General features: G+C 43.3%; 1 protein-coding gene across 4 annotated transcripts; it reads left to right on the top strand.

Annotated features, from left to right (window-relative positions):
• The first annotated feature begins 974 nt into the window (after nucleotides 1–974).
• OSER1 (oxidative stress responsive serine rich 1) lies at nucleotides 975–11,956 on the top strand. Of its 4 annotated transcripts, none has more exons than XM_037499086.2 (4): nucleotides 975–1,102; nucleotides 4,639–4,757; nucleotides 7,526–7,639; nucleotides 10,717–11,956. In XM_037499086.2, the coding sequence occupies exons 2-4, from the start codon at nucleotides 4,681–4,683 to the stop codon at nucleotides 11,402–11,404; spliced, it is 879 nt and encodes a 292-aa protein (XP_037354983.1). In that variant the 5' UTR covers nucleotides 975–1,102; nucleotides 4,639–4,680; the 3' UTR covers nucleotides 11,405–11,956. The 4 variants fall into 4 exon arrangements, with proteins under 4 accessions (XP_037354983.1, XP_054553746.1, XP_037354991.1 ...); XM_054697771.1 differs by lacking the exon at nucleotides 975–1,102 and adding an exon at nucleotides 1,771–1,859; XM_037499094.2 differs by lacking the exon at nucleotides 975–1,102 and adding an exon at nucleotides 2,853–3,273.
• The last annotated feature ends 443 nt before the right edge of the window (nucleotides 11,957–12,399 follow it).

Here is a 12,399-nt window from a genome sequence, read left to right as displayed (position 1 = left end):
TGGGCGGAGTGATATAGTTTAGGTCCCTCTAACAACCCTCAACCTAGCGTTGGCCCAGAACCAACTCCATTGAGGAAAGCCAGTTTTTTTTTCCATAAAGCTCTGAAATGTGCAGGCAGAAAGCCAGGATGTGGAGGGTCAGGAGGCAAGTCAGATCAGCAGAGCCAGTCCCTGCAATGGAGGGGTGACAGCTGCAGCACTGACCACCCCTTCGCTGTTTGCCGAGCAAGCAACTGAGACACAAACGGAAAAATACCTAAAGTCACCTACTGAGGGGAACTGCCTTATACCTCTTTGCAAAAGTTGGTGTGCATGTGCATTTCTCTGTGAAGAGAGGCTATAATTTTCACCATATCCCGGAAAAGTTCATGCTTGGGAAAAAAAGAGATTCGAAGATACAATCCAACGTCCTCGCTTCACAGATAAACTGAAGCCCGGAGAGGGAACAGCAGCTGCACTAAGAGGAGCAGGGGCATCACAAGCGAAGGCATTCCCGTTCCCATCCCGGCCCCCGACGCTGGCGCCCCGCGACCCCCGCTCACTCCTGGCGGCTGGTCCAGGGAGGTCCCGGGCGGCTGCGGCCGCGCGCTCAGACCCGGCTGCTTGTCGCGAAGATTCCGCACCCCGGCTTCACCCGCAGAGGCCCCTGTCTTGGTGGCTCGGGCTAGGGCGCCAGACTCAGGGCGACCTCGCTGCCGCGGAGGGGGAACAGCGTCGCTCGCGCACCTGCCCCCCGCTGGAAGCGGGCGCGCCCGGAGCCCGGGAGCGAACCCGCGGCGGGAGGAGGAGGGAACGGAGAGAATAACAGGAAGTGACGTCAGGCGCACGTGCTTCCGAGAGGGGCGGGTTCGTGCTGTTTGGGAGGCGCGGCAGCTGCCCCGCGCCTGCGCAGCCGCCGCCTGACGCGCCGCCGAGTCACTGGGGTGGGAGGAGCATGAGCAGGGGGCGGGGCGCGCGCCTGAGGGACGCAGGCGCAGTGCGACTCGGAGGCGCGGGCCGCCCCCTCCGCGGGTTTGGATCCGGGTCAGTCAGGCGCGGCGACCGGGGAGAGACGATCTGGACTGACGGGACTGGGTCCCCGGAGCGCCCCCGCCGCGAGGAGGTGAGTGTCCCGACGCCGCGGGGAGGGGCCGCGGGGCCGCGTCCTGGTGTCCGCCGCCCTGGCCGCGGGCGGCTTCCTGTGGGCCCGCCCGCCCCTCGCCGCGTCGGCCCCGGCGCTGGCTGCGGGGCTGGGCCGGGCTGGGCCTCTCCGCGCCCCTCGGCCGCCGCGGCCTGGCCCGCCGGGCTCGCGCCCGCCGCTTCCCGCCTTCCTGCCCGCCGCGGCCGCCGCCCGCTCCCGCCCGCCCCGCCCCCCGCCCGCTCCCCGCCCGCTCCCGCGCGGCGGCCGCTTCCCCTTTCGCCCTCCGCGGCCACCCTTTGCCCCTTCCCGCCCTTTCCTGCTCGCTCGGAGCCCCGGGCCCCGGCGGCCTCTGCGGCCCCGGCTGCAGCCCCGCCGGGCCGGGAGCGCCCCGAGGAGCGCCTTCTAGCCGGGGCCCCGGCGGGCGACGCGGGGCCTGGACAGCTCCCCGCTCCCCGAGGCCCCCGAACCCCGGTTCTGCTCCTGCGGACGAGCCGCGTTCCGGGGGCGGAGGACCGGCGGCTGCTCAGCCCTCGCCGCGAGAGGGGCGCGCGGAGGAGGGAGCCCCGTCCGGGGCCGGGGGTTGCAGCCGAGGCCGGGGTCCTCGTGCCCGGGGCCCCCGCTTCCTGGGGCTGGGCAGGGTCTGAGTCTTCAACATTGTGATGACACGCTGACGTGCGGGGCCTTTATTGATCATTTTCGGGTCTTTTCAGGGTCCTGCAAAGTTGGACCTCGGCTTGAGGTGAAAGAGTTTTTGGTTAAAACTGCAGGATATTAATGAGTGTGACACATGCCTCTCGTTGGTGGTCAGGGAAAACCAGAGACCGGCCCTTTTGATGGACAAATGAATAATTTCTCGTTTTTGAAAAGTTGGGGGAAATCCGGGCAACCTTAAATTGGCTCGTGATTGATCTTCAAGCAAAATAGCTTCAAATAGGTCTTTCAGAGCTTTGGTCTCTGTGGAGGTTGTTCTACCTCGATAAGTCAGTGCAGCTAAAACATCAAGAATCGCTCCCACAAATTTAATATTAATGCAGAAGGGCAAGCCAGTCCTTGGTTTCCTGAAGTTAGTTGTACAGCTCTTGATTTCAGTGAATGGGGATCTGGGACTACAGAGTGGCATAATAAGCCTCTGGTAATTACAAATAGGCTCCAATTTAGCTCTTCAGGCCATGCTTGAGACTCACCTTTGCTCTGAGTTAATGTAGCTCTGGAAGAACCTGAGTAATCAGAATGCAGAGTCTGAAAATAGTTTAGATGGAAGTTCATTTCTGAAGTTTCAGTCTGTAGCCAGTTTTTATTTTGGTCTGTTTGGGTTTTTAAATGATAGTTCTTTTCAGTTGACGAAAATATTAACCAAGTTTGTTTTAATGTCTAGAGTGATCCGGTCACCTGCAGTGCTATTAAGTTAGCACTGTGTAATTAAAAGTTCCATATCTGGGTGCAGAGCTTCTCAGCACAGTGTTAGGGCAGGGATGAGAGTTCAGTCCTTACAGCAGTGGGGTTCCCAGTCCCGGTATGCGTCAAGTTCATCCCTGTATCCCTAGCATCCTCCAGTCTAGTGCTAAAGCACATGGTGGGAACTCTGTAAATATTTGTGGAAGGAAGGAATTTCTGCCTATAATATTCAGCAGCATATATTTATATGTACTGATTTCCAGGGAAGCCTGAAGAGGGGTTGTATGCGGATTTTTTAACTCTGCGGATTTTTTAACTCTTAGAGTTAAAAAATCTTAGAGGTTTTAACTCTAAGAGCCAATAGTTACAGCATTTGACTGGTCATGAAGTTATTGAGGAAAAATACAGGTCAAACTTTAGTTCTGCCAGCAGGAAGAAGTTGTTTACAATCTGTGATAGCACCCTTATGGATGTAGTGGAGCTTCAAAAATATTAGACTATGTGATCTTAGCTTACCTCTCCCAGGTATATAAGGTATTACTGTGTATCCGGGGAAGATTGTTCTCTAAATCGAGAGACCCGTGAAGTATAGAATCGATAATGTTTCCTCAAGTTCATCTACTGGTTAAATAAATCAGCACAGTACATGTGGGGAGTGTACTTAAATTTTTTTTCTTAAAAACTTGAGGTAAAAGCTAACAATTCTTTGGAGACTATTTTCAAAGACATCTGCCTAAAATACTTTCTTCTACACATAAGTAAGTGAAACAAATGATTTGGATTCCTTGATTCTCTTTTCTGCTCCTGATACTACATATTATGACACCTTAACCTTTGGAATATTAGAGATCTCACAATAACATCAAACCCACCCCTGAGAAATGAGCAGATATGGAACCAGAGAGGGTCCAAGAGTCCATAGAGGCACTGCTCCCTTTGAGAGTGCCTGGGGGTGTAGGGTGGGGGGATGGGGCTAGGGGTAGCAAGTTAGAAATAAATTAAGGTGAATCCTTTGCTTCAAAAACTTGCCATTTTCTATTTGTTGTTTTACTTTTATTCTTTCTGACTGCCTGTGATAGGTTCATAGGTACTGGTTTATTTTTTTGTTCAAGATTTGGTATTTATTACCCTGAATGAAAAAATAATTGGGGGCATTAGATTCAAAGAATTTATTAACAAATTTTCATGCTGTGTTTCTTGTTGCTTTGGTCAGTCTCCCTCTATCCCTCCCCTCACCCCCTTTTTTTGTTTAAATATAAAAATTGGGGTGGAAGAAATGGAGAACTTTCATTAATCAAGAGTAAAATGATTAAGTGGAGATCATTTAAAGGCTTAACTATAGAAAAATAATTTGTATATTCTGCCTCTTTGGACTATTTATCTTTTTGAATTACGAGTGCAGTTCATTTATTTTTTTATTTAATAATTAAATTGTTTTGTTTAATAATTCTTCAAACCTATTAAATGAAAATAGATCAGCTTTATAGGTAACTTGTGGCATAATTTGTAATCTTTAAAACATGTTTGTAAACTTGTTCTCTGAAGCATGTCTTCTTGAATCTGATAACTGGGTCAGAATTGCTTTTTAAAGAAATGCTCTTATGTGTCATGAAGTTAAACTTAGCTGGAAATTTTAGGGTTAGACAGATCAGTAGCCTTTTAAAGAATCAGAATGCTGTATGTTATGCTTCCACCTCCCAACCCCTCTTTTTCTGATGGAAAGATCGTCTTGTCTGTTGGTCTCTAGACCTCTACAACTGGATAGGACCCTTCTCCCCCCTTGTTAAAAAGTATGCTTTAGTGTTGATTTTAGGTCATCTAGTTTCCCACTGTGTAATCATATTGGCATCCAATTTTTGTACAGCTTAAATTCTACTATAGCAAATACACATTTTTTTTTTTTTTTGGTATCATTTGTCTCCTTTTAAGAAATAAAAACCTACAGTCTCCTAATCATCAGCACGGAAACTTCCTTTTAGAAAAGAAATTTGCTTTTTTGCTTTCTCCTCCCACTCCCCAACAAGCAGAAACAGAATTAGGAATATAGAGTTCGACAGCAGGTATACTTTTGGTAAACCTACCTGTTTTCACTTTCCTCATTTTATTTTTATTTTATTTTTCAGTATTAACGGGAACATCTATAGTAGTGTGTAAAAGCTTTCACAATGAAATCCGAAGCCAAGGATGGGGAAGAGGAGAGTCTACAAACTGCTTTCAAGAAATTAAGAGTAGATGCATCAGGGTAATAAATATGTAATACTGTATTTGGAAATTGCTTACCTGATTTAAATAGCCTTTCCTCTGACGAGCTCTTTGTCTTCTGAAATCACTTATTATTCTTAGAACATTTTAATGCTAATAGTATGACATCCTGCTAGATTTGGTATAGCATTGTTTTTACTTATAAAAGAAATGCTTCTGTTAAATTTTGAAAATAGCACTAATTTGTACTCCAAGGTTGGGTGTTTTGGTTTTCCTTCACCACCCCCCTCTTTTTAATCAAACATTATCAAGCAGTGTCCCATCAGGGATTCCCTACACATCTTTAGGGAATCATAGTATTTTTCACTAAAAGTGAATTGGCTCAATAGAAATCTGTGCAGACATTGTCGATTTCATGGGCTCTGATTGCTGAGCTTATCACTATGGAAACCTCTATTCATTAGGATTCTGTTACTGAGATCAATAATCTTGGACCCTTTGGCCAAACTAATTAGAGCACCTGCAGACCAGCTGCTGTCTCAATGTTAATATTTTACCCTTTGTAAAATGTTGTGTGCAGAATTCTGCTCATCACTATTCTTTACCCCAAACCAGAAGAAATCTCACGTTTTTAATGGATACAAGTATAACTCTTTTCCTGAATGAAAAATAAACACGGGAAGCTCAGAGTAGAACACTCCATACCAAGGAATAATAATCCTTAAAATGAATTACTTGCTTACCATTCCTTAGACTGTGACTTATGTGCGCCCTATACATTGTTTAATCCTCACTACTAACTTTGAAGGTATGCGCCACTGTTATTCCAGCTTTCAGGTGAGCCCTAGATGAATTAAGTCACTTGCTAAACATCACATTGATCAGAAGTGGGAGAGCTGGGATTCAATCCCAGACAATTTGTCTCTAGAACTGGTGCTCTTAACTATTCCTTTATGTGGCACTTTGAAGACAACATGAAGAAATGCATACACACCTGGCATACCAGGTAGTGAAAACTAAATGGATGTTAGTTGTTTTTATAGCTGTCTGCTGATCTAGTACTATTCTGGCCAGAGGTATTATCCTAACAGGTTCACACAGTCACTCTAATAGGTGCTCACATTTGCTTCCATGACACTTCAAATAAGTTTCTTTTTCCTCTCAGTGGTTTTTCTTACATGGTCAGCTCATTTTGAAATTGATCAGTGCTTTATAAGCCATTTGGGAAACGGAAACACATTGGCCCAGATTGTGGTCATAGGATATTCCTTCGTGATTTCTGGTGTAGAAATAAAATTCTTTAAAATTGGAATGTGTACACACACATAAATCCTACCGTGTATGAATTCATATAAATAACTCTTGATTTACAGATGTTTTTCCTGGTGTTTTAGAAGTTGGAACATAAAATTAAGCCATTTCAGTACCTCTTAGGATGACTTGGAACATTAAAAAAACTTTCAAAATATCTATAATATGTGGTTGAATACAGTGTAATTGTGGCATATGATATGTCTTAAGTAAAATTATAGAAAAAGAAGAGGTAGTGGAGAACATTTGTGAAAACCAAATGTAAGAAGAAGATGTGAGTCATTAGCATGACTAAGGGAAAAAAGACTTGTGTGTGGTGTCTCATATATTTCTGGTTGTTTCATATTGTTGCTGATTTACAAATGGGACATCTGAGGTACTGACTCATAAACTAAACAAGCCTTGCTAGGAATTTAGTATGATCCTGTTCAACAGGTTTTGATTCATAATGGTATTTGTCTTATCAGGATAAATCTCTATATTTATATAAAACATATAATCTTTTTTTATCTGACTAAAAAGTAATACATGCTTGCCACAGAAGAATTCACAGAAACAGAAAGTAAAAATCAGTTTTTAACCATAACCACTGGCTGGTAATTACTGACATTCTTCACATAGCACCATATTCTTTATATAATTGAAAAATAATGTGTATAGACATGTATATCCCTACTGCCATGCCACTAAAAGTTCTTTATACACTAATTTTTAATAATTTCCTACCATTGCGTTGTATGGCCATAATTTATATAATACAGTATTTCTATTATTAGACACTTAGTTTATTCCCAGTTACCTTTTACTTTAATACCTTTTTACGTTAGATTAATGTCTGTAAAGGATTTTTTTCAATAGCACAGCATGAGTAATAGTGTGTGTATGTGTATTGAAAAGGCCTGGAGAGATTTATCCCAAAGTGTTAATGTTGGTAATCTCTGGGTTGTGAGATTATAGATAATTCTTTTTCTCCTGCCTTTGAAAATTTTCTTCACAGGGAACTCGTGTAATTTTAAACTGCAAGGATTTAATTCTGAGTAATATTTCAAGTTTATTACTTGTGAAAATTATTTTCCCAACAGTTGCATAATATTTGAAAATACTCATTTTCAAGTTAGATTGATTCTCCTAAAGTTTTTTTTGCGCCTGAACTTAGCTCCCATGGCTCTGATTTGCTCACATAAAGTAAGTGGTCAGTGTCATTAGCATTCTTCCTGGACATGAGGCCTGATCTGCCCCAGATAAACAGCCTAAAGGTCTATTTATAGCCTGCTGCTGGTTATTCTTAAGAATCACTCTTTGACTTATAAAACTGTGGGCTTCTTGGGATCCTCTAAATTTTATTTTGGAGGAAAATTTATACCAAAGCTGAGCAATTTTTGAGAAACCCAACTAGAAAGAAAACTGAAGTATTCATATAAGTTGTATTTCAGCTGGTGAGAGCAGTAAGTTCTCCTTTCACAGTTTCCTGTAACTGTAAACTTTGCTCGTCTTCAGGTCCATAGTGTCTCTGTCTGTGGGAGAAGGCACCAGCGTCAGAGCATCGGTCAGAACAGCAGCAGATGATAGCAAGCCTAAAACTGCGTGTGCATCTAAAGACAGTTGGCATGGGTAAGCGCTTCTTATTGCAGATGGTTTTTATCTCAATACCTTAAAATATTACTGACTTTTCTCTCCTGAGTATCCATCCAGGAAAGAATGTGTTAGGTATAGAACCTAAGACCCCCAAATTAGAGAAGACCTATGCTCCTCAAGTGTGAATTTGCCCAGACTTGCTGTGTGGCCTGGCCCATAGTCATTTTTCATGAATGTTCTGCATATGTTTGAGAAGAACAAATCATCTCTACTCACCCCTGGGTTCTATATAAGTCCACTAAATAAAACTTTTAAATGGTATTTGAATCTTTTTCACAAAAAATTTTTGTCAGCTTGACTTATCAGTAATTGACAGTGGTATGTTGAAATTGCCCCGGTGGGAATAAATTTGTGTATTTTCCCCTTACCTTCTATATTTTTGCATTTTGAAGCTATTTTATTAGGTTCAAACAGTCTCGGTTCATAGCCGTTTAGACTGTTTTCTTAAGACTATACTTTCAGGGATCATTTTAATAGCTCGTTTCTAGAATGTTTTCTTCCTAGTAATTTGAGATTTTTATTATATAGTGACATTCTTTATCCCGCAAATGGCTTTTGTCTTCAAATCTATTTTATCTGGGCTTAATACCGCTAATCCAATTGTCTTTGTTTAGTATTTGCCTGGTGTGTAGTTTTCTATTTTACTTTCAAACATTCTGTCTTTAAAATTTTTAGGTCTGTCTCATATAAAAATACCTATGGCTAGGTATAGTTTTGTTTTATCTAACCTAATAGATTTTTTTAACTCCTAAATTTAGTTATTTACATTTGTTTTGATTATTGATACATTTGGACTTGTTTCTGTTGTTTCACCTTTATGCTATCTTGTCTTGCTGTTTTCTGTTTTGCTTTTCCCTCTCTTTCCACTTTCTCTCCCACCTTTAAAACACTGTTTGAAATGGGTCTGTTTGCTTTTCCCCCCACTAGTTTTCCTTCTGCTGGCTTGGGGATGGCGTACCTTATTTCTGTTCTTTCAGTAGTTAGCCTTGCAGTTCTTGCATACATGCTTAATAAAGACAAAATATCTTAACCCTCTTCCTTAGAAATCCTTTTATTATGACTTCCTGACTTCTTTGGTTTAGTTGCCCAGTATTTTAGTTCTATTCCTACTTTTTAATCTCACAAATTAGGTTTTACTTAACCTATTTTATTACCACTTCAATAGGTTATTTAGGTTGATCTCATAATTTTTTTGCTCATCATTCTTGCATGTCAGGCCTTATGTATAGGATCACTTTCTTCTGAAAGCACTTCCTTCAGGAATTCCTTCAGGTCTGTAACTTGTAAATTGGGCCTCTGCATTATGCAATAACTTCACATAGAATAAATTTGAATGGTGCCATCTGGATTTGTATAGCCTGTCCTGTTGGTAAAGATACTTTGCCCTATCTGAAAATGTCCATTTCATTTTTGTTCTTGACAGACATACCTAATTTAATATGTTCGCAGCCACAGTTCTAGGTTGAAAGTTAAATTCTCTTAACACTTGAAGGTATTCATTGTTTTCTGGTTTCATTGTTGGTATTGAAAAGCCTATTTTCAATCTGATTGTTGTTTTGGAAATGATCTGTCTAGTCTCTGACTGCTTTTAAGATGCTCCTATTTTTGGTATTTTACAGTTTGCCTGCAGTGAGTTTAGAAGTGGATTTCTTATTTGTCCTGCTTCAGTGCCCTATATCTGTAGATCTCTCCTTTCATCAATGCAGAAAATTTCTTACCCATTATCTCCTCAAAAGTCACTTGTCGTCCGTTCTCTGTGCTCTTTCTCTTAGAGACTCCAGACTTCCCATTCTGTCTTACAGGCCTCTCCTACTGCCTTCTAGGTCAGGGCTTGGCAAACTTATTCTGTAAAAGGGCCAAATAGTAAATATTTTAGGCTTTGGAGGCCAAGAGGCAAGATCTAAGGATATCGTGTATGTGCTGCTGTCAGGGAGAAAACTCCTGCCCTGCCCTGCGTGCCTGGTCATGGTGGGTGGGCACGCTGTGTTCAGTGACTGACAGTGTCAGGATGAAATGTCTGGCCTGGCAGGGTGGATGGGTGAGGGCCGTGGCAGGGTCACTTTTTGTCTCAGTGTCGCCCAGATTCTGTCCTGGCTCTCAACTGAGGTTCTCCTATCAGTGCCCCGCGCTTGCCCCCAGCAGAGCCCCAGTGTGTAGATAGATGGTAGCCTGCATGAGCCCTGGACAGTGGTGTGGTGCACCTGCTGGCAGTGTGGAGGGGAAAATGGGTGAAGGGGTCACCCTCGCCTGGTGTCTGTGGCTCATGGACGAAAGCAGATAGTGGACTGATATGACCTGTAGACTGCAGTTTACTGACTTCTGAGTAATTCAGATTTATCTTCCAGTTCAGTAACTCTCCCTTAGTTTTATGTGCTCTGCTGTTTAGCCCATCTGTGTTTCATGTGTAAAGCTTTATTTCTTAAAGTTATATTTTCACATTTGCTTGGCAGTTTTGAGTGTCTTTTTTCTTTGTTTAGTTCTTTAAATATTTTACAAAAGGTTATATAGTGTGTCTGATAATTCCCAATACCTGAGAACTTCAGGGAGTGTAAATCTGTGTGTCAGCTGTTACCAGTGATAGAAATGACCCCTGATCTGCTGCCCTGGGCAGTGATCATGGCATTAGCCTCACAGTGATATGGTCATGGTATTCAGGACCTAGGGCGCAGTGCTTAGGTTTTGTACATCAGTTTAAATCATCAGTGCAGGGTGCTTCCTCCAGATCCACAAGCCAGAGGCTCCCAAACCACAGCTCGGAACAGTAGATACTCTGCCTGGCCCACGTGATTCAGTTAAAAATTACCCGTTAGCTTACCTGTGTATGTAGCTACTTAATAAAGAGATGTTGAAGTTTTTGATACATAGAGACTTAGTAGGTAGCTTGAAAATGGGGGCAAACGCAGATAAGGTTTAGATTCAATGTGAATATACAAGCTGTCCTGCCTTGTGTAGTTTGTCACTTCAGAGCCAGTAAATCTGAAGGTGGTCCACTTTCATGGAGAATCGGTTCAGGAGAGTTCTGTACCCCAACATCTTGTGTTTTTTTTCCTTAGGTCTACAAGAAAGTCTTCCCGAGGAGCAGTAAGAACCCAGCGCCGTCGACGTTCTAAGTCTCCTGTCCTTCATCCTCCAAAGTTTATACATTGCAGTACAATAGCTTCTTCTTCCAGCAACCAGCTCAAGCACAAAAGCCAGACTGACTCCCCTGATGGCAGCAGTGGGCTGGGAATTTCAACCCCTAAAGAGTTCCATGCAGGAGAATGCTCTGCTTCTCTCGATACTAATCACACAGGGGCGGTTGTTGAGCCTTTGCGAACTTCGGTTCCGAGGCTTCCATCAGAGAGTAAGAAGGAAGACTCCCCTGATGCTACCCAAGCCTCCCAAGCAAGTCTCAAGGCCAATGATCTCTCTGACTTTCAATCCGTTTCCCAGCTAAACCAGGGCAAGCCATGTGCATGCATAGGCAAGGAGTGCCAATGTAAGAGATGGCACGATATGGAAGTGTATTCCTTTTCAGGCCTGCAGAACGTGCCTCCATTGGCCCCAGAGCGAAGATCCACGCTTGAGGACTACTCTCAGTCGCTCCATACGAGAATTCTGTCTGGCTCCCCTCGCTCCTGTTCTGAGCAAGCGCGAGTCTATGTGGATGATGTGACCATTGAGGACCTGTCAGGCTACATGGAATATTATTTGTATATTCCCAAGAAAATGTCCCACATGGCAGAAATGATGTACACCTGATAGCAGGAAGCTAACTAATATGCTTTAAACCAATGAAGGGTTGTCAGAGAGATGTAGTTAATAATGGCAGACCTGCGGCCACTTTGCGTGAGAAGACATCTCCTCCTGCTCACTGTGCTTGCAATAAAAACTTTTCTTGGCATCTCAGTTAATCTCCATTCTTTAAACTTACTCTCTGAGTTCTTATATACCCATCAAGGCAAGCAGATCAAAGAGAAGTCCCTCTCATTTACTAATGTTTCGAGGGGTGAAGAAACGATAAACTTGTTGACTGGTAGCAGTGGGTATTTGGTAAAGCCTTTGTAAAAACAGTGCATTTTTCAGATGTGCTTAAGATTTGGTGGCCAAGGAAAATGCAATGTGGTTTTGTGACTGGACTGAACATTTGTCATGCTGTAGTGGCCAGCCCAGAATATTAGAAGTGACATGACTGATTTAAGCCATCTCTGATTTAACGCAAGATTTATTGTGTCTTTAAAGGTTTCTTACGTTATTGTTAAGCCAGAGATCTAAGGTTTAGATTCAATATGAATAAAAACTAGCTGGCCTGCCCTGTATTGTTTGAGAGACTCATTAACCATCACTAAATAAACCCCTGCTGGTGCTGTTCACCCTGAGGCGTGTCACGTGAAGTTTCTCCTTTAAGAAACCACTGGCTGGGGGCTGCTTCAGTTGGAGGGAGGGGGTGTGCTATTTGGTAATGACCTCCATCTCTGGCACTCGAATACTGTCAGCATGTTTTTGGCAATTATAATGTGGACCTTGTGCCTCAGTTTCACGTGTTCTGGATAGATATCTCCTTGGATGACCCTCCTAGCCCAGCACCTCCACAGGGGTTTTATAGATGCTGTATTCAGTATTTCTGATCATCCAGCCCCAAAGCCCCCAATTTCAGCTGGAGAAGGAGTTCTTGTCTTGTTTACGTGACTCCAAAGTGGATTTTGCAGATGTCAAATAACTTGCATTTTAATTCAGACCATCTTAAGCATACCCAC

Source organism: Talpa occidentalis, unplaced genomic scaffold (genome assembly GCF_014898055.3).
Source record: "Talpa occidentalis isolate TD23 unplaced genomic scaffold, MPIMG_talOcc4v2.1 talOcc4.10, whole genome shotgun sequence".
Classification (NCBI taxonomy): Eukaryota; Metazoa; Chordata; class Mammalia; order Eulipotyphla; family Talpidae; genus Talpa; species Talpa occidentalis.
Note: the sequence above shows the minus strand (reverse complement) of the source record. Positions and strands in the feature narration are given on the sequence as shown.